Genomic DNA, 21,123 nt, shown 5'->3' on the forward strand with positions numbered 1-21,123 from the left:
TATATCAATAAAGCTTTTGTTCTTGGTTTTTGTTTTGTTTTTTAAGTCTGTGAAATGCCAGGTTTCTAGGTTCCCAGGAAAGCTGCAAGTGGGTAGAACGAACTTGGGGTACGGGCTAGGAGGACCCTATGATATTGCACTCCACCCGAACCACGAGATGGGGGCTTTCCGAACTTGCTCCCCTCAAGTCAACGGTAAAGGACCCATCGTCAAGGGAGCAAACCTATTTGAAAGTTTCAGGCAAAAAAAAAAAAAAAAAAAAAGTGCCAGGATCTCTAAAAGGCCTCGGACCTGGTACCTTAATTCTACAGGCATTTGGAGGAAGAAAAGGAGATGGTTCTTTTCAAACTAAAGTTGAAAACAGTCCATTTTAGATCACAGTCTTCTAGAATAACAGAAGTCACATAAACATATAGCATGGGTCAGGCTTCAAAAATGGGGCCAAAAAAAAAGAAAATGGGGCAAACACAAAGTTTTCCACAAGTGAACCACAAAACGAAATTGCACGAACAGGGCGACAGGATCCCATGAACAGATGCACGGCAGATGCTACTCCAGCCAAGAGAAGGTAGATTTCTCATTTGGAAAGCCATTATCCAACATCTTCAGAGTTCCGGGACATTTTAAATCTTCTTAGGAGAGGAACAATCTGGTAATCTAACTCACAAATAAATGCTTTCCGTTGCATAGTACATGGATGGTACTTCTTAGGCTATGGAAGAGCCAAAATAGAATTAAAAATACTGATGCTCACTTTTTAAAAGAAAATTCTCAGCACTTCTGCATCACACTGTGATTTAAGAATGTTTACGGCTGTAGTTTCTTAGAGTTTCCTTGGGAAAAAAAAAATGACAGAAGGTCTCTATCTCATAGCCATCCTCATAAACAATCCCTTTGTGAAACAGTCTTAATTTACATACAACAGTGAGAACAAGGATCCTGTACTAATTAAGGTCTGGGGCTGGTTAGCAAATTGCTATAATTGTATATTCTCTAGCATCCTGTCTCAGAAAACATATCCCTAACCCAGGCAAATCTCAGCAAGAATGATACTGTTCAAGATTTTAATATCTTGAGCTTCCGCTGCATCTGTGCACGGTTTCCAAGTGGCTCATTCCCTTGTGCGGGTGACATTACACAGACATTTTTAAAAATGGTTTCAGCTTTGGCAGCCTGGCATCCGCACACCACAATCATTACCGCAAAATGCACACATGGCAGGATCAAGAGGCAAGCAGCCCAAACAGGGGAGCCTTTGTATGGAGACATGAACTCCCAGAGACCATCATTTTTCAGACTTCAAGTCCCTGGCCTTGGAGGGGCTTGCTCTGAGTCAAGCATCGTGTGGCCAAAATCCTGCAAGGAGCTTTGCTGTGACCAGTCTCATGCAGAGAATGCAAACTGACAAGCCACTTCTGACCTGGAGATATGTGTTGTTGGGTTCGTGCGTGGTCTTTGAAAAACTGGCCTGTATAAACCACAGCTCCCAGGCAGGCGTTTTTATCGGCGGGGCGGGGGGGGGGGGGTGGAGGGAGATCCGGGCAACACTGGGTGAGCCATATTCCTGCTGGTGAGCAGTCAGATGGAGGCACACTCCCGCATCAGGGCAGGCACTCTGCCGTTCAAAGGCCCCTGCACCCCAAGGTGCCAGCCAACTCATCTCACTCATCTACCTTGCAGACATCGGACTTAGCACCCTTGGATACAGCACATGGCTATGTACAGAGGTTTAAACTCAAAGAGAAAACCTGACCCCAGTTCTCCACTTCACCACTCCATTAATCCCACTGAGCCTCAGTTTCCTTGGCTATAAAATGGGATTAATGACACACCTACATCCCAGCATTATTATAAAAATCCAATGAAGTAATTTGCATAGAATCCCTGGCACTAATAAGTACTCAGAAGATATCAGCCAGGCAAACACACCTGGCATCTAGACAGTACTTTATGCTTGAACATCTTTCAGCAAATCACTACCCTTGGACACAAATGTCAACCTGACATCTTAAAAGCTCGAAAGCTTTGTCTCCAGAGAACTAAAACGCTCCAGTAAATGCCCAGGCTGGGGTAATGGCAATGGCCAGCTTGGGAATTACTTAAGTTAATAAATGGGTGCATGTCATGGGTGTACAAACTGATACTTAGTTAGAGAACCTGAAGGGTCGTACGGACTAGATGTCGGAATAGGATTAAAGAATTGTGAGTCAGTTATTGGAGTTTCTAAGTGTCCCAAGCAGAGGACAGTTCAAGGCCTGCTCTCCATCTGCAAATAGAGAATGATGGTACCAGTTTCCCAAGACGCCAGAGTGGCCACGTCACCTCCTAAAGAATCATCTCCTCCCTGGTGGGGGCAGTTGGTGGGACCAGGTGTCCGGACACCAGCCCTTCCCTGGCCAAAGGGCAGATGCATGAAACAAGGTGAGCGACTCTCCCAGGGGACTTTGTCCTGTTGACCGTGGGGAGGCTATACACTGGTTCTGCTCCCCACAGCATCCCTGGACCTCCGGCCTTCCCATCAACCCTGTGAGCCAAGGGAACACCTTCATCCATCCTTTTCCTGCTCCCATTAACCAGAACTGGCTTCCATGGCTCACAACCAAAGAATCCTGACCAAATGGCGTCCTGTGGGGACTGAACCACTGAACTTCCCAAACCACAAGAAAAGCAGGCTGGAGAAATAAGTATGCATTTGCTGGGTCCAGATCATCCCACCGTGGACTTAGAGATAATGAGGTCTGAAGAGAGAGAGAAGTCAGCCTTTGCAAGCATCCCATTTAGACCATGCTGACCTCAGCTCTCAGCACCTGAGCCACCCAGCATGGCTCCAGGCATCTGTGAATGCAATTAACTCGCCTGACCCAAGGTTCTAGACACAAAAGCACCCCGTCACCTGGCCACCCAACCATGGAAGACGGGAGCTCAGTTCCACACAAAGAAAGCCATCCAAGGCAGTCCCTGCGGGAGGAAAAAGGTCTCCCTCAAAACCAGGTGACCCCTCCCATTCCCCCTCATGGTTTCCCCACCACAGCAAGGGCCCTGGGAAAATCAGTCCCAGCCAGCTGCAGACAAGCTTTCTTCAAATGTCATAGAGGCCAAGAGCACGGGAAGCCTATCTGAGCCCAACTTCTGGGAAGCCTACAACTCTTCACAGTCTGGGCATGGTTCCCCTATCTGTCTCCACGCCCCCTTCCTAGAGGTTCTAAGTGGGGGGAACAGTAGAACGTAGTAAATAGGGCTTCCACCTGACAGGCTTATCAATACAAGCTCATCCCTCTTCCTCTGATTCTAATCCTGGCTAACGCTTCTGAGCACACACTACACCCCAGTTCTGAGCACTCCGTGTATATGAGCAAATTCAATCCTCAGCTAGCTTTACCATCCCCATGGACAAGAGGAAACTGAGCCACAAAGAATAACCCAGCCAGGTCAGGGGCGGGCCAGAGTGCGGACCCAGGGAGTCTGGCTCCAGAAGAGGTTTTTTTTAAACCTCTATGCCGGGATGCCTGGGTGGCTCAGTTGGTGAAGTGTCTGCCTTCAGCTCGGGTTATGATCCCACAGTCCTGGGATAGAGTCTTGCATCGGGCTCCCTGCTCAGCAGGGAGTCTGCTTCTCCCTCTGCCTGCCACTCTCCCTGCTTGTGCTCTCTCTCTCTGACAAATATTTTAAAAAATAAAATAAGGGGTGCCTGGGTGGCTCAGTCATTGAGCGTCTACCTTCGGCTCAGGTCATATCTCGGGGTCCTGGAATCGAGCCCCACATCGGGCTCCCTGCTCGGTGGGAAGCCTGCTTCTCCCTCTCCCACTCCCCGTTTGTGTTCCCTCTCTCGCTGTGTGTCTCTCTGTCAAATAAATAAAATCTTTAAAAACATAAAAAAATAAAATAAAAATCAATAAACAAACCTCTATGCTACCTAACTTCTCAAATGGAAGGGAGTGGTTGACCATGGCGGTCTAGAGCCTGGGGAGAGACGGAACCTTTATTCCAGCAGAGGAGACCATCAATAAACAAATAAGAAGTACAAGATCATAGAGAGGGCTATGAAGGAAATCTGGAGTGAGCTTGAGGAGCCTTCTGGAATGCCATAAGTGTTCAATTCTCTTGATCTGGGTTGTGGTCACACAAGTGTATACATGTGTTTAAGTTTATCAAGCTGTACACCGACAATAAGATTTAAAATGTACCAGAACATAGTAAACAAATGGCAGATGGTGAGAGGGAGCTTTCTCAGTTCAGGAGTGAGAGGTTATAGACAAGGGAGAGGAGAACGCTGGAATGATCCACATGGTCATGGATCAGAATTGGAGACGTATGAACTCATGTTTAGGTTAATGTACATACAGGGAGAAATCGTTATAGTTGTATGTATACATACGGGTCAGTATACACACATACGTTTCCCAGCTCTGTCGGCCAAGAGGACCAAGAAACAAAGACATCTCCGTAGCAACAAGCACACTGAGGAACCAGAGCTTGGTTTCCAATGCTACTCTCCAATAAAAGGAACCAGGGTGCCCACGGGAAATGGCTAAATCCAGGGCAGAATATACAAGATGAGCCTAATGCATCTTGTAGTGGCCAAAAGTAAGAAAGTGTTCAATCTATCAGTCAACCAACACATCAACCCCACTGATATCAAAGGGACACAGGAACCAACTAGAAGAGCTCCTCATGGCCTAAGCCAGACCATCTTTAATCTCTACCCACACCGTGGGGCTCAGACTCACAACCCTGAAATCAAGAGTCACACGTTCCACCGACTAAGCCTGCCAGGCGCCCCCTTAAACCTAGAACATCTTGAGCAACAAAATAAATAAGCCGTACTGGACTACAACCCAAGGTTTAAAATAATAGAGTCATGCTGATATAAATGACTAAGTAACAAATAACTGGGCAAAAGGGACAAATCTCTCAAAGGGAAGAATTCCAAATAATTTGTGTACACACTCTGGCCTCAAGGAGGTAAGAGCACACCCGCACTCGGCAGGTGTGGCGGGCATCAGGACCTCCTTACGAAGAGTACAGAACAGGAGGCTGGTGACCTGACCCAACCGGCCAGGTGGTCAAGATCAACATCATCAGCGAGAAAGCACATCGGTAACACGTACCATGAGGGGTGCCTGAGCAGCCGACGCTTCATTTCAGCTCAGGTAATGATCTAAGGGTCGTGGGATCAAGTCCCGAGTTGCGCTTCCTCTGATCAGCAGGGAGTCTACATCAGGATTCTCTCTCTCTCCCTCTGCCCCTCCCCACCGCGCTTGCTCTCTCTCTAAAAATAAATACATAGGGCGCCTGGGTGGCTCAGTTGGTTAAGCGACTGCCTTCGGCTCAGGTCATGATCCTGGAGTCCCTGGATCGAGTCCCACATCAGGCTTCCTGCTTGGCGGGAAGCCTGCTTCTCCCTCTCCCACTCCCCGTTTGTGTTCCCTCTCTCACTGCGTCTTTCTCTGTCAAATAAATAAATAAAATCTTTAAAAAAAATAAATAAATAAATAAATAAAAATAAATACATAATCTTTTTTTTTTTAATGTACCCTTGATGTGATGTGATGAAAATGGTATCTTACTCTGTGGTCTTCCTCCCAAAAACCCACAACCCCAATCCACCCAAGTCCAGTCATGAGGAAAACATCAGATAAATCCCCACTGAGAGATATCCCTCCTCAAAACTACCAAGGTCAGGGCGCCTGGGTGGCTCAGATGGTTAAGCATCTGCCTTCGGCTCAGGTCATGATCCCAGGGTCCTGGGATTGAGCCCCGCATCGGGCTCCCTGCTCGGAAGGGGGCCTGCTTCTTCCTCTCCCTCTGCGGCTCCCCCTGCTTGTGCTTTTTCACTGTCAAATAAATAGTCTTAAAAAAAAAAAAAAAACACTATCAAGGTCATCGGAAACAAGGAAAGTCTGAGAAACTAAACTGACAGCCAAGAGGAGACTTAAGGAGCCCTAACTATATGTAACCTGGTTTACTGGGTAAGATCTTGGAACAGAAAAGCGACCTCGGTAGAAAACCCAAGGGAATCTTTTTTTTTTTTTTTAAGATTTTATTTATTTATTTGAGAGAGACAGAATGAGAGAGAGAGAGAGAGAGAGCACAAGAAGGGGGTAGGGTCAGAGGGAGAAGCAGGCTCCCCACTGAGCAGGGAGCCCGATGCAGGACTCGATCCTGGGACTCCAGGATCATGACCTGAGCCGAAGGCAGTCTCTTAACCAACTGAGCCACCCAGGCGCCCAAAAACCCAAGGGAATCTGAACAATGTACAGACTTTAGTTGATAACGACATACCGATATAGATTCATCAACTGTGCCAAAGGCACCATGGAGCATATGATGTTAATAGCAGGGAAAAGCTATCTGTGTGTGTGTGTGTGTGTGTGTGTGTGTGTGTGTGTGCGCGCGCGCGCGCGCGCGTGCGCAGGAAGTGGGAGGGGTGACATGGGAACACTCTGCACTATCTGCCCAACTTATCCGGAAATCTAAAGCTGCTCTAAAATTAGAAGTTACTTTTAAAAATGTAACAGAAAATGATGGAATGGCTCCTTTGGACTGGATTGCTACCAAAGGTCTCTGGGAGAGGAGGTCTAAGATGAATTGAGAGATAAGAAAGGCAGCCGGACCTAGAGCAGCACGTTCCCGGCAAAGGACACAGGACACACAGGGCCCCCGAGAGGGACCAGAGGGAAAGAAGGTGGGGCAGTTCAAATGGAGTCAGGGAGAGAAATTGGTAGAGTCAAACAGAAGGTCACAGGGTGAATGAAGGCAAATGGGTTGACCCAGGTAGGTAGGCCATAGTGACCTCCAACTTGAGCCGAAGGAAACTGGAAGGTCAGTGGAAGGAGTTCACAAGATGATCAGGATCTGATCTGTCTTCTAGGAGCACCCTCGCTGCTGTAGCAACAGGACCAGAGTGGGACAATGAAACAAGGAACAATGGTCACCCCGGGGGATCATCACTTCAGATGCCACAGTCATTGGGAGATGCAAGCTGGTGAAGAGCTAGGAGCATCCCAGGGGTCTGAAAGAAGACGAGAGGAGGGCTCTCCCACACAGAGTGGGGGGGGCCTGAGCAAAGTGGGCCTCCCACCCTGATGGATGATCCCTGAGTTTGACCCTTTTGGAAAAGTCTCCACAACGAGGCTACAGGGCATTCCAGGCACTGAGTGCTCAGGAAGGAAGCACCTCCTTGGTGGTAGCTGGAGCCATCGGTTCGATCCCATCCTACATTTACCACCTGTGAGAGGTTGCTAGGCAGAGCCTCAGTGTCCTCATCTGCAAAATGGGAACAACACCTCCCACCTCCTAAGGGGACTAGAATAATTCAAGAAGAAAAGGCTCCTGATACAAACATGGCCTTTGTAAATACTGTCAGTGAGCATCAGTTCTACAAGAGAAGCCCAAGGTGGAAGGATCTTAGAATCTGACCCAACACCCCATTTTAAAGATAAGAACATGAAGGGACAGAGACAAAAAGCGTGCAAATGAGGAGCACAGTAAGGACAAAGACCCCTGTGTCCCATTCTCTGGTGTCTCTGTCCCAAATTCCATTCTTTTTTTTTTTTTTTTAAAGATTTTATTTATTTATTTGAGACAGAGAGAATGAGAGAGAGAGAGCACATGAGAGGGGGGAAGGTCAGAGGGAGAAGCAGGCTCCCTGCCGAGCAGGGAGCCCGATGCGGGACTCGATCCAGGGACTCCAGGATCATGACCTGAGCCAAAGGCAGTCGCTCAACCAACTGAGCCACCCAGGCGCCCCCCAAATTCCATTCTGACCACGAGGGGAATGGGACATGCTCTCTCGTCAGCAACTATCTAAAGACCCCTCTTCAGGAAGGTTCTTTCCTTGCTCAAAACTTCCCCGTGGCTCTCCTGATCATTACAGGTGCTGCTGGCCCAGCGGGGGGCAGGGGGGGCTGTGATGAAGAGGCAGTGGCCCTCTGACTAGGCCCACCCTCCCCAAATCCTCAGCCTGCTCCATTGCTCAGGCATACCCCCTCTACCCCCTCCACCCCCGGGCACAGACCACCCACCCTGGCAGCCTGGCCTTCTCACCTAGGGCACCCCACCCACCCGGCCAAACCATGCCGCCCCCCGCCCATCTGTGAGGCCAGGCCCCAACAACAGCCAGAGTCACAGCCCTCATTATCTGACCCTCATCTTTGCCCCAAATGACAGGGCTATCTTATAAAAAGCCTCAAAAAGCTTTGTTGTTTTAGATTCCTCTAGGGAGCCAGCCACTTCTTATAATGCTCTCTAGCTGGATTCTAGAAAGATCTAGAATCTTTCTGGCAGTCTGCAATAACCCTTCCCCCAACCCTCCCTATCTCCCCCATAACCCTCAGCTCAGAGCAGACACTCAGTGACTTGTCGAAGGAATACCAGCACCTTGGTACACCCATTAAGCTTGGAAATGAGCATTTTCATCAACCAAAGATGTGGAAAATGCTCCAGTAGCTCATTCCTAAAAACACCCTGAAGGCAAAAACTGAATAACTACTTCCTTCTGGGAAGCCTCCTACAATTTCACACAGACCAAATGAAAAGTACCAATCCCACAATTAGAAGATTTTGAGGAGTCTAACGCAACATTCTGAATTAAAACATCAACTGTGTTTGCTCTAATTTGCTAAATTTTGTCCTAAATGCAAACGCTGGCCCCAGCATTCCAGAAAGTCCTACATTTCCTCTTTATCTCTAACCAAGACCACCGTTTTGCAAGGAGGGCCAACTCTGTTTCATCTCTGTGATTCCAAAGAGGACTGTTATTAAAATCAGAAACCCAGCAACAGCTGGACTCTCTGGTTGCTTCTAGAACATGCTTATTTAAATGGTGAATTCCTAAAAGTCACCCTGCAGAGAGGCAAGGAGCCACCCTCCCCCTCAGTCATGATACATATGTAAAATTTACTGTTGGGACAATCCCCACCCACCATCCCATAGGTAGTTCTACCTACACAGACACACAAGGGAAAAGAAATCAAAAGGAGAGGATTTCTCCACAAATTAGGCCCATCCATCAAAGGTTCCTCTCAAAATCAGAGGAGTGTTACAGCCTCGGATCCTACAGCCACACTTCACTGCCCTACGACAACTAGAAAAAGAAATTCCAATTTCCTCCTCTGCTCTGGAATAGATAATACAAGATTTTTACTCACCTTTGGAGCGAGTAGAGATATCCATGCCCTCTACCACCTCCTGTTCAGTTTTTATTTCCTCTTCGGCCAAGCTGAAACAGAGCAAATTATGTTCACGTTTAGGTAGACTGAGAACTTTCCCCATGGGGGCCGCTATTGAGAAGTTCTAACAACAAACCCACATTGAAACAATCCCCCATCCTTTCTCAGGGCCGGCAGGGGGGCGGAACCCCACACTTGATTTCCAACAATGTGCTAAGTAAGACTCCTAAAGGAGTTTTTCAAACCACTAGGCTGTTCTTTTTTTTAAGTCAAATTACTATTCCAGTTGTCATGCTCCTGGGGGATGCAAAAAAGCACATCTTTAGACACACAATTACAATCTGCCCCCGTGGGCCAATGAGAACCCAGCCGGCAAGTAAACAAGTTTCTCCTTGTTAACACCGGGTTCAGGTTAGAGGTGCTTCGCAGGGTACCCATAGTTCTGATCTCTGAATGCTGCAAGGCAGAGAGCATTTCCCATACCTCCCGGCTAATTCTTACAATTTCCCGATGAGGCAGAAACAGGAAAAAAATATATATAGGTTAAACTGAAAAGTGGGAGAATATGCCCAGGTTAGAAGCAAAAGGCCTGGTCTCAAAACATTCAAACCACGAGCACTTATCCCAGGAATTAGGCTTGGGGTGTCCATACTCCCACCCCCTGGATGTTTCCTCTCTGTTGCACGCATGGCTTAGAACAAGCATTCAGCACTCTTGAGCTGTGACTAATTATCCCCCACCACAAAAGTGGAATGAGGAAGGATTATTTAAAAGACAGGCTGAGAGTTGGGGGTTGGGGAGAGAGGGGAGGGGGGCAGCGGGAAACAGGCCCCTTGGCTGGGAAGGTCCACCAGAATCTTCTCTCACTCGGCTGAAACTCCCGTTGAATAGAGTGCAGGCCACTTCATGTGCCCCCCACACACACACACACATACACACACCTCCCAGGCAAGCCAGTAGAGTTCTGCTTTTATAGGTGCAAAATGTTTGAGGTGCTGGAACCTTCCAAGCCTTCAGGCTGAAATGAAGTGATAAGAGTATGGGCAAAGTACTCTAGCAGCAACTCCATCAGTCTGTGATTCACCATGAAGAAAATGGGTACATCACCAATTGATATGGCTGGAATTTTCCATTTGGAAGACTCAAAGCCAGGACTGGAGGGACGGCTGAGAGAGGGAGAGGAAGGATTAGAATGTCCCTTCTGTGTTCCGTGGTCTGAGACTGTGACAAGACAAAAGATGAGTCCGAAAAGGCCTGGAACCTCAGGGTCAGAAGGAGATGGCTTTAGGAGAGGGCCATGTCTGATAGGGGAAGAGGACTCAGGATGGGAACCAGACAGAAAGGAAGAAATTATAGCTCAGAATAAAATTAGAAAACTTGCACACCTCAAACGTAACTAGTCCCAGCAGAGAGAAGAAAGAAAGGTAGCTTAAAATTGGAATATTAACACATTTAGCTCTCTGATGTAGAACCCGATTAACAATTTCACTGACACTGCATCCGTGGAGAAAGCTGTGACACCAATCGCCAAAGAAACAACTTGCATTTTGTCACAAACGGTTTCCATCAGAAGCAGACTCTTAAATTTAAACACTTTGCTAACAGGCAATATTACAAGGTGATTTGTGGAAGGTGATTTTAGCACGAATACTTTTTACTCCAACTTCAGAGACATTCTCAACTCGGAAACACACTCTGCCTGCAACACAAACACGGTCCAAATGAATACTTGCTGATGGTTTCTTGCCTATATATATATATATATATATATATATATATATCAAGCAACCCTCAGAGATGGGGAGATGGTCAACTTGAAAAGAACAAATAGCAACCTTGATCTTTCTAGCAACTAGAATTCTGTTTCCCTCTCCGGCACGAAGTATGTGAAATACTAAACTTACTGCAACCGATCCCCCGTTTTGAGGGACATAGAAAACACGCATCTGGGATCCCACCCAAACGTACAGTGATAAAATAGTTAGGCAGAACAGAGCCCCTAAAACCCACTTGACGGATTTCTGCAGTGATGAAAACATTCAAAGGTGTACTGATCATGTAAGACTGCATTCAAGAGAACAATTATTTGGCTTTTGGCAGCCCAAGAGGAGTGGGAGTCCTTCAGGCAGGGATGCTGCTGAGAAGCTAGGGAAATGCAAACTAGTTAGCTGGTGGCTATTTGCTGCTGCAGCAAGAGGGGAGAAAAGTGAAGCGGTTTTATCTTTGCAAGTATTACAAGTGGGCCCCATAATCACCTAACTTTAGCAATAGCACCACCAGCTTCAGCCAAGGATTTGAGCACAATTTCAAAAAACCATCTTTTTTAGCAGATCAGCAAGCCATGCTTTCAAAGGGAACCCGTGCCCGCACATGCCCGCGTGCACACACACACACACACACAACAACTTGCATTTGACTAAAGGAAATTGCAGTGTCTATGCGTTAAAAGGGAAAAAACTTCATTTACAAGAGCAAAGACCAGAATGCAAAATGAGTCATTCTGAATAGCCACATCTAAAGGGACTTCCTTTTTTCTACACCACTGATCTCAGTTTTTTTGGTGGTTGTTGTGTTGTTTTTTTTTTTTGTTTTTGGTTTAGTGTTAAGGATTAGTATGTTATTAGGGAAAAAATTATCAATATTACATCAAAAGTGGTGGTGAGAAAAGATCTGTACCTGTCTGAATGCCCCACAGATCGTGGTCAATTTAAGTTAAAAACTGTTCAGTCGTTTGGAGGAGAAAAAAAAAGTCAAATAACAATAATTGTTAAAAAGAAAAGGCAGTTGCACCTGGAGAAAAGACTTTGAACTCTTGTCCTTAACACATTAAAGTCTTAGAAAATACACAGCATCTTTCCTATCTGCTAGCTTCTAGCAACCCCGATTATTTAAATCAAAAACAATGGAACAACAAGCCCTTGTTTCAAACTGACATTACTTTTTTTTTTTTAAGGTCCACTGGGGAGGCTGGGGACCAGCTAAAGAAAAGGGTAAAATTAGCTGAAAACCAAACAACAGCCTTTCACTCCAACAAGAAAATACACCATCAACTAGTTGTATACATTGTCTGTTGTCACCGCCGCCACCTCTTGCCCTCACATTTACCCTAAGTCACTTGCCTCTGGATTTCACAAACTTGATACGTTTCAGGCAATTAAAGAAGAAATAACAGTATCTGCAAATACAAGCAAGACTTTCCCATCCGGTCCCAGAAAGAATAAAAGATTTGTCCCCCCAATGCCTGAGCAAGAAAACCCAGGCTTACTTCTTAACCTGCATGCACTGAAAAAGAGCAATTAAAAGTTGCAGATGAAGTGCTGCACCTCCAGGATGTTTTAAGCCTTCTGATTATTAATTCTGAAGACTCAAGGCTGGTCCGTAATTCCCAGGAATGCCATCCCCCTCAACACTTCCAAGAGAGAGAGAAAGAAAAAAACATCTAGTTTTGACAGGAGGAAAAAAAAAAAAAAAAAAAAAAGCCTGGATACACAATGCCCAGATATTTCTTTTCCCCAAGTGCCCCTACTATTTGACTTTTAACCAAGAATATCTAACCCAGCTAGAATATATAACCAGCATGCACAAGACTCTGGTTCTACAGATGAGGATCATCGCACGGCAATTCAAGAATCATGCATCATTCGCAAGGACTTTTCCTTTAGCTTTTTACTTTCATTCAAAATACCAAACTGGTCCAGGCTGTAAGAAATATTTAATCCCCAAGACACAACATCTTCCTCTGCTAGATCACAAAAGAGTGAACATCAAAATAAGAAAACCATGCTTCCCTAAATCTGCAATTAATTTTTTTTTTTAAATTGGGGGTGGGGGGAAGGGAATGGTTAGCAGAGCAGCTTTATATAAGCACTCACCTAAAACAGGCAGAGTCATCGGGAGCTAAGCTATTTATGCAGGATTCTTAAAATGGCGTCTGGCAACACTGCCTCATTCCTGTATTGAAGCTAAAATGGTAGCAGGTTGTTCAATAGCTGTAGCTCTTGTGGAAGCAGCCCTGCTAGTTTCAAAGCCACCTTCCTAAATATCAGAACTAGGAAAAGCTCAACCAAAGGACACCAACAACCCAACGTTTAGAAGCTTAAAAAAAAAAAAAAATCTGCAATGACAGGGGGAGTTTGTGAAGTCACAGGTTCCTGAGGAAAACCCTTTCCCTTTTAGATCCTGAGCCTTCCACAGAAGGCTCTGAGATGAGGCCCCCTTACCCTCAAATTAGGTGGGTGGGAGGTCAGGAATTATGCAGCCCTGTGGCACAAACTGCGGACAGACAGGTGTCTACACAAATGCAAAAATGTTAAAAGGGAGCAAGCTGGGGAGGGGGAGGAAGCCCATTCCCCCCTTCTTGATACATTAGAAACCAGCTCTGCATCCCTACCAAAAAGGAGCTAGGTGAAATCAAAGTGTTGCAAGGAGAGCAGCCATCTGAAAAGCCAAGCTAAAGGGCTGCACCCCTGTTCTGAGGCCAAGGTAAAAGAAAAAGGCTGTGCATAAGCCTGAAAACGGCCACCAAATACCCAGCCAGCCCTAAGACAGTTAACCTCCAGGAAAGACAATCTGAGCCTGCAGAGGAGAAACAACAGTAAAACATTCCCTCAGCCAATGCACGGGATACTCACAAATCAGATTTTTGTCCACCCCCAACAGAGCCCTGAAAATTAACAATGGGTTTTGCAAAACCCGCTTTCAGAGGCCGAACTAGCAGCCTCAGAGTGGGTAATGTAATTTACTGTTACAGGTCTGAGAATTGGCCTCCCCACTCTGGTGCTGAGTGGGGAATTTCAAGGTGACTGCTTTTTAGCTCCAGGGGAGAAAGGAGGGCATGGTGCCCAAGGCTGGGCCGGGGCAAGGACGGGAGGTTGGCTCCTCGCCGGCCGGTAGGTAGGTAATCTTGATGAGGAGGGACAGCCTGGCAGCAAAACTAGCCGCACTGCTGACATGGCTCCCGCCTGCTTGTTTATCTGTAAGGAGAGTGCGGAGTGGGGGGAAGGGCAGCAAAGCCTTAGCAACCTGGAGCCAAGGGTGAATCCTCACTTGTTTTGCATTTAAGATCAAGGGGAAAGGACTGCTAAACAGATTCCCTTACTAAATCTCTGCTGTGGGGTGGCGAGGCCACTTTTGCATGTATAGATCTTTTCAGGGTCAACCAGAGGCAAAGCCAGATACAGGGCCTCTCGGCGGACAAATGTTTGTTGCCTCGGCCACAGGAGAGAGGAGGAGAAAAGAAGGCAAAAGAAACAAAGAGATCACACATTGGAAGTGGTTGGACTTTCTAAAAACCTACCTTTGCCTTCAGGGTTTTCTGGGTTAGTGTCATCCTGGCTTTTTAAAATGTGACTCATTGCCCCCCCCCTCCCATTTAAGACCTGAAGAAGTTTCCCCACTGTTCTCCCAGGGAAAGAAAAGGGGGAATGTTTTGTTTAAAAGAAAAGGGGTTACAAGAAAGAAAAGGAGAGAAAGAAAGAAAGAAAAGAAAGAAAAAGCCATTGTTTTCATCCCTAATTTATAATCCAAGAGGCCCCATTGTTTCTTTGACTCAAATCTTTGAGCTGTTAATTATAAAAGTAACTGGACTCAGCTCCAACAGGCGAACTATGTTCATGCGCAGCAATTAGAAAAACTCTGTAGAAAGTTTACTGAGTGATTATATATAATTAATTCCTAGTTACTTACAGACGGAACACTGACCATTTTCTGGAGCTAATAAAAGCAGTTACTCCCCCTCCCCCATGTGAATGCCACTTAATTTCCCAAAGCAGAAAAGTGAATCCATCCTGGAGGGTCTTGAAGGAAAAAGAAAAAAAAGAGAGAGAGAGAGAGGAGTCAAAAGCTCCAGTGTGTCTGTGTTTGTTCCTTGCAGCTGTGCATCCTCTTTGGGGACTGAGGAGGCAGAAGGAAAAAGGGAAACAGCCCAAGTTCTGGGCCTCCCTCTGAAATTTATAACTGTGGCAGAAAGATCACTCTACCTTGATGTAAAAAAGAAAAAGGGGGTGGGGGTGGGCGGTGGGGAGGGAATGCCCCAGGACTGGAATGTAGGAGACTCTTCAGCTTGGCGGATAGGCTTCTCCTAAAAGGAACAAAGATGGTAGAAACTTCCAGAAGGCCCCTTCTCAGTCTGGCCACTCCAAGTGTCAATCTGTAACCTTTCCTCCAAGTCTATTGGTTCAAAAGCTGGAGAGAGGAGCCCCATTGGGCTGCTCTGTAAGCCAGCACCGCTGTCCCTACCTAATCCTGCTGCAATGCAGACATTTATTTTCCCCCCTTAGTGAAACTGGGAAATAAGCTACTTTGGAAGCAATTAACTTTTTACAGACTCATGCTTGGTGGTGGCCACAGTACCAGAGGAAAGTGGCCAGCTTGGTCCACGGCTGGGAACTTGCTGGGACTGCACATTTGAAAACAGATCTTGGCTTTGCAAACCTGTGGGAGCCATTTTAATGCAAGCTTTTAGAGGGCAAATGCCTTGCCCTTTGGTTTCCTTCCAGCCCAACAAACACCATTATGCAAACGTTGAAGGCACCAAACCAGGAGTCTTGTGATTAGATATTGCTTCTAGGGAGGCCACAAGAACCTCAATATGTAATTTCCATTTACAGCCAGGAGATAAGAACAAAGAAAACTGCTAAGTGTCTGGACTGACTTGTGTGGGGTAGTAGCACTGTTCAGTTTTAAGTACACAACATCATTAACTGCCTGCACTTCTTAACAACTCGAAAAGCTGGCCTCGCACCGACTTTTCTTAACTTAGAATTGGTACATTTCTCGTTATTAAATGAGCCTCTTTCCAACTGATGCTAAAAGGTGGGTGGCTGGACACGAACTTAAAGGAAAAAAGATTACAGACTCCATAAAGTTGGCATAACACAACAACTGAATATATTTCCAGCATTTACAGTCATGCTAGATTGGTCTCCAGGCTGGAAATTTATGTAGTGAACTTCTGGGCAAATTCTGAAGCTAACGCTAAACAAGCGTCTACTTTTTTTCACTCGTAAGTTCTAGCTACAGCATTAAGAGATCAGGGGAAGTGTAAAAAGTGAGAAATAAATCATAAGTAAAGGCAAGCGTGCATAGAGATGTGTGGGTCAGGCTTGGGAACAGGCCAAATCTGTTTGTTGTGCAGGGAGTCCTGAATCAAACCGAGTTTGGTGGTGGGTGGGATTTTACACTACAAGTATCCTAAATCGGAGTGCTGACACCCCCGCCCCCCCACACCACCACCACCACCACCACCACCAGGCTCCTGCCCTCACCAGTGTTTAAGGCTCGGTGACTCTAAGAACAAGCACTTTCGTTACATTTCACAAGCAGATCACCTACCCAGAGTTCTAGCTAATACCCACACAATCCCAATTAAAGGTCTCCAGTCCAGTCACAATGAACTGAACATTTCTCCCCTGTCTGAGGGTAAACAGGAAGTGTGATCTTCAATCCTAGCAGCAGGTTATCAGGAAAAACAGTGGATTCAAACAGTCACCTAAAATCAAGAGACTATTAAAAAGCCCTTATGTGGTTCCTGCTAATGAAAAGCCCCCCCTCCCAACTGCTGTAGCCAAGACCCTCTGTTACAAACAGACCCCAAATGTCCGCCAAACTCTTTATACATGGTCACAGAGGAAATGGATTGCTTTACTTACCCAACAAATGTTCAAGCAACCGTCTCATTTTTCCACAGTTAAGAAGAGAGAACAGGCAGGCAGATTTGGGACTTGATCAAAAAGGAAATTTTTTTTTTAAACAGTTACATGGGATTATTAAAAACACACACACAACAACACAACCCAACAACTGAATATGGAATATGCTGTCATGAGCCACAGACATGATTTTATTTCCTCTGTGCTCCATCACACAGGAGGACAGAGGATGATACAATGTAAAAGAGGGAAAAGAAAATGAAAACAAGGATAAAAGATACATTAGTTCATTGAAAATCATGCAAGAGTAGAAAGCTAAGGGATTCAAAAAGAGTCCTCACAGATTTATTGCAGGATGTTGTCCAACCTCCCTCCCCCTCTACACACACCCCCCCCCCATCCCCATCCCTACTCCAAAAACTTCCTCCAAAGCCTAGAAAACACTTTCAGAAACATTTGCTGGCTGTAGGCTGGCTTGCAGAAGAACACTCTGTATCAACAGAAGTCAGGAAAAAAGGCTGAACAATGTAGTTTCAAGTGAAGCAGCCCTGTAGGGAGAGAACAGACCATGGAGAGACACCACCACCCACCTAGGCCCCAGGAGCTAGGATCTCTCCTTAGCACTGCTCTGCTGAGGGCTTGGTTCTTTTTAAAACACACGTCCTCTCTTGTCAGAACTTACTCCAGCCTTCCCAGAACCTCTTTGGAGAGGGAAACTTGCCTGCTTTGCTGTCTGCCATGGGCTCTCCTTGGAGAGGAGCCTGCTTGCTTACCTTCCATTTTCTTCCCCCAGCAGGCATGTGACACAGGAGAAGACAATAGTGCAGGGGGGGGGGGGGAGAACTGCTCAGAGAGAGAGAGAGACAGGGAGAGAGAGAAAGAGAGAGAGGAGGAAGAAGAAAAAAAAAAGGGAAAAAAAAAAAAAAGCTTCTTTTTTGGCATTCCAGGATCTAGCTTCAAACTATTCCAGAAACACCATGTCCTGGTGAAGAAAAGGTGTGCCAGGCCTTTGCTAGTTTGCAAAATCAAGCTATGGCTAATGGCTACTTAGCCATGTGACCCAAGAAAGCAAAAAAAATTCTCTCTAAACAGTTCCAAGTTAACCTAAGTGCTGTGGGGGTGAGTGTGGCACGGCCAGCCACAGAGAAATCACACTGCTCGCCCACAATTCGGATGTCTCAGAGGGAGGGGGAGAAAAGATGGTTAAAAAGTCGAGCTTACCTCTGTGGATGCATTGTTAACACTGTGTAATGTCAATACTTATAAAACATGGAGGACAGGCTCCTAGTTCTCACAGAAAAAGGGTTTGGCACTTCGGCTTGATGATCTGGCCGCCTAATAAAAGCTCATCCCCGATTGGCTGCCCCGGCAAATCGGAGTGTAAGGCCGGCCGGGATTGGCTGAAACACTTCCTGAGCGATTATCTTTGTGAGGCTCTGGTGAGCAAGAGCCATCCTGTGCATAGAAAAAGACAGGCTAAGCTAGGCCTTTTGCAGCGAGAAAAACTTGGGAAAGGGGCCCCCAGACGCACTTCTCCCACACCCTGGCTAGATTTCCCGGCACGGGCAAACCAGTGCAGCCAGCCTGACCTGCTCCAGCAAAGCCTGAGGCCCGGATGCCACGGGGAAGGGAGTTTTTGGGGTGAGCTGAAAGGGCTCACCCTCACCTGCCCCCACAGAAACGGCTCTTGGCTGGGAGGAAGCCTGGCCCTTTTCTAGAACAATCCAGCAGAGTGGTTCTCCCCCGGAGGGGGGGGAGGGGAGGGGTCTCGGGGACGGAGTGAAGCCGAGGAGTGGGGAGCCCCAGGAAAACAGCCAAGGGGGGCAAGGAAAAGGGGTTTGAGGAAGGCCTCTGAGGAGCTGAGGGAAAACAGGACAGACGAGCCCCAAGAAATCGCTACAGGGCAGCCCTGGCTTCTCAGAGGACAGAGGATTCGGGCTGCTGGGAAGAGGAGGGGAGCAGAGTGGTCAAGTTTGCATAGTCATTGTCAAAACGCCTCCTGGAAAAGCAGGCCAGAGAGCCATTTGCCGGCAGAGAATCTAACTTCTCACCCCCCTCAGCCAGTACTCAAAGGAAAACCAAAATGGGTTCCTGCCTCCCTGCCAGGATGCCAACGGGCCCCCCCCCCCCCCCCCCCGCTCCGTCCTTACCCTAAGAAAAGCCAAATGCGCTCCTAGCAGGCCACATGCCTAGATCTACAAACTTCCCATCCCCTCCCGGCCCCCTCCCCCACCACTGAGGCCTGCTAAACCTGTCAGTTAAACAAAAATCTGACTTCCGTATTAGTCTGCAATGCCTTCAGCTTCCTGCCTATTAACCCTCTCTCGGACTCTGGGCCTGGCTGGGAAAAACTAGGCCCTGAGATCGCAAAAAAGGCCTGTGGAAAAATACCAGCTGCAGCTCTCCCGGCAGATGCAGAAAGAGAGAGAGAGAGAGAGTGAGCCGCTGTCTCTCGCCTTTGCTTCCCAAGGAGGCGTGTACCTTCTGAATCCAGGGCACAGGCAGTGCCTCTCGGTCTGAGAAGCCATTTAAATCCAGAGGGAGAAAGAAAGATGTCAAGCCCAGCAAGGGAACAAGAACCCCCATTATTAGCCAGGCCTACACCCACAGCTTAGCCCTTCCTGCCACAATCACCCCTGTATGTATGTTCTTGGGGAACTGGGCCCTCGGTGGGCAGACAAATCCCATGAGCTTTATAAGGATTCTTGCTTAAATTTATTTCCACAGAGAACGGCTTCTTTTCGTCCCCTAAGGCAGATGGAAGAGCTACTTCACACACAGACCTACTCTTGGCAGCCCCCCACCCCCATCTCTGGCACTGCTCCCCAGTAAAATATTAACTAGTTTTTTAGAGCTCCTTATAATTCCACCCATTTCAATACTATTAGGAGGTCTTTGCCTGTGTCTTCCCGAAAGCTGCCTTTGTAGTTGGTTTGTACCGAGAAGAGGAAAGACAAATCCAGAAGGATCTTAAAATGTCCATGCTTGCTTGCTTGCTTTTTTTTTTTTTTTCCTCAAAGACAAGGTGCTTAATTAACAAGATTTTTTTAAAACAGCAAGCTGTAACAACAGAAGCTAAATAAACACCATTCTTCAGAGGCTGGAGAAAGCTTCCAGAGGTGACGCAGCCATATGCCAGGAGGTAAAACTATGGCCCAATAAAGTCTCCCCTCTCCTCCTAAAATTAGGACTCGTGGGCTTTCTGGTCCCACACCGTTCGTTCCCACAAAGAAAACGTAGAGCTGATCGCCTGCTCTCCCTGCCCCCCCGCCCCACATGGACAACAGATGCCCACCTTGTGCACATAAATTCTTCCTGGCTGGGAATCTTATATCAAACAGGAACAAGCCAGGAATCCACACAGACCGTACGGCAGAGGCAGGGCCCAGGCTTTATAAAAAGGGAGGGGATTTTGTTGCTGTTGTGTATTAAGCGGAAGAGGCCCAGATGCAGGGAGGGACACCTCCATCACCCGGCCTGACAAGGGTCCAGCACTCGGGACAACAGGCCTGGGCCTCACTAGAGGGGAGGGGCCCCCTCTTCCTGCGGGTGGAACCGCGTACAGGGAGACCAAGCGGGACACAAGAGGTGGAGGCCAGAGCTAATCAGACCGTGCTGTCCCTCCTGGAGGCGTGGGCAGTGGCCCTCCCGCCACCATCCCCTAGGGAACACTGTCTACCTCTGCGGGGTGCTGTTTTTGGGGGAACGGACGTGTCTGCGGGTCTGTGGCAAATCTCGTGTGCCACTAGCTTCACGACCCAATGAGGAAATGAAATACGCTACTGGCGCGCGTGGTGGATTTTAACCCAGGATTAAAGCTTGTTGCATAAGCAGCTGCAGAGTCCTCCCCGCTTCCCCCACCCCCCTCTAATCACTTGATCACTTGAAATGTTTTCTGGGGCAAAGAGCAGGAAGCTGCTGGCTTATTCTGGCAGCTCTGCTCTGAGGAATGCTATTGGCATTCGGGTAGGTCTGAGGTTATCAGAAAGACAGCGATTGGGCTGGGGACAGAGACAAAGGTATGGTGGCAGATGGAATCCGGGGAGGAACAGGGATTGAAAAGGAAGCCCGGGGCAGGCCTACTAAGGGCCAGTTCTGGGCTTGATGGAATGTGGCTGATAAGTGGGAAATAAAGAAACCAAATGTTGCCAGCCTCAATCTAGAGATCATTCGGTGGCCCTTCTCAAAACACCCCTTTGCAGAGTAGCCCCAACAGCTCCGGCGTCCTTGCCCGGGGCCTGGTACTGTGCTAAATCAGCACTTTGCACTGACTGACTCCATGAGGTAGGGAGCATTGTTAGAGA

At 47.3% G+C, this 21,123-nt stretch overlaps 1 protein-coding gene across 28 annotated transcripts in view; it reads right to left on the reverse strand.

The window, feature by feature from the left end:
- Positions 1-21,123, reverse strand: part of ZMYND8 (zinc finger MYND-type containing 8) — a 127,602-nt gene that overhangs the window by 104,005 nt on the left and 2,474 nt on the right. For 3 of the 28 annotated variants that reach the window (XM_078057276.1, XM_036069723.2, XM_036069722.2), the window contains exons 1-2: positions 18,041-18,254; positions 9,150-9,220 (exon numbers count right to left, since the gene is read on the reverse strand). In XM_078057276.1, the coding sequence (XP_077913402.1) occupies positions 9,150-9,220; positions 18,041-18,054 (85 nt within the window). In that variant the 5' untranslated portion in view covers positions 18,055-18,254. Of the gene's footprint in view, positions 1-9,149; positions 9,221-9,310; positions 9,384-11,846; positions 11,890-12,435; positions 12,457-12,493; positions 12,515-12,840; positions 12,918-13,042; positions 13,252-16,819; positions 16,891-17,231; positions 17,369-17,409; positions 17,980-18,040; positions 18,257-18,969; positions 18,992-21,123 lie in introns of those variants that run through there. The other 25 variants (XM_036069715.2, XM_036069719.2, XM_036069700.2 and 22 more) reach the window with 20 other exon arrangements.

Source organism: Halichoerus grypus, chromosome 10 (genome assembly GCF_964656455.1).
Source record: "Halichoerus grypus chromosome 10, mHalGry1.hap1.1, whole genome shotgun sequence".
Lineage (NCBI taxonomy): Eukaryota > Metazoa > Chordata > Mammalia > Carnivora > Phocidae > Halichoerus > Halichoerus grypus.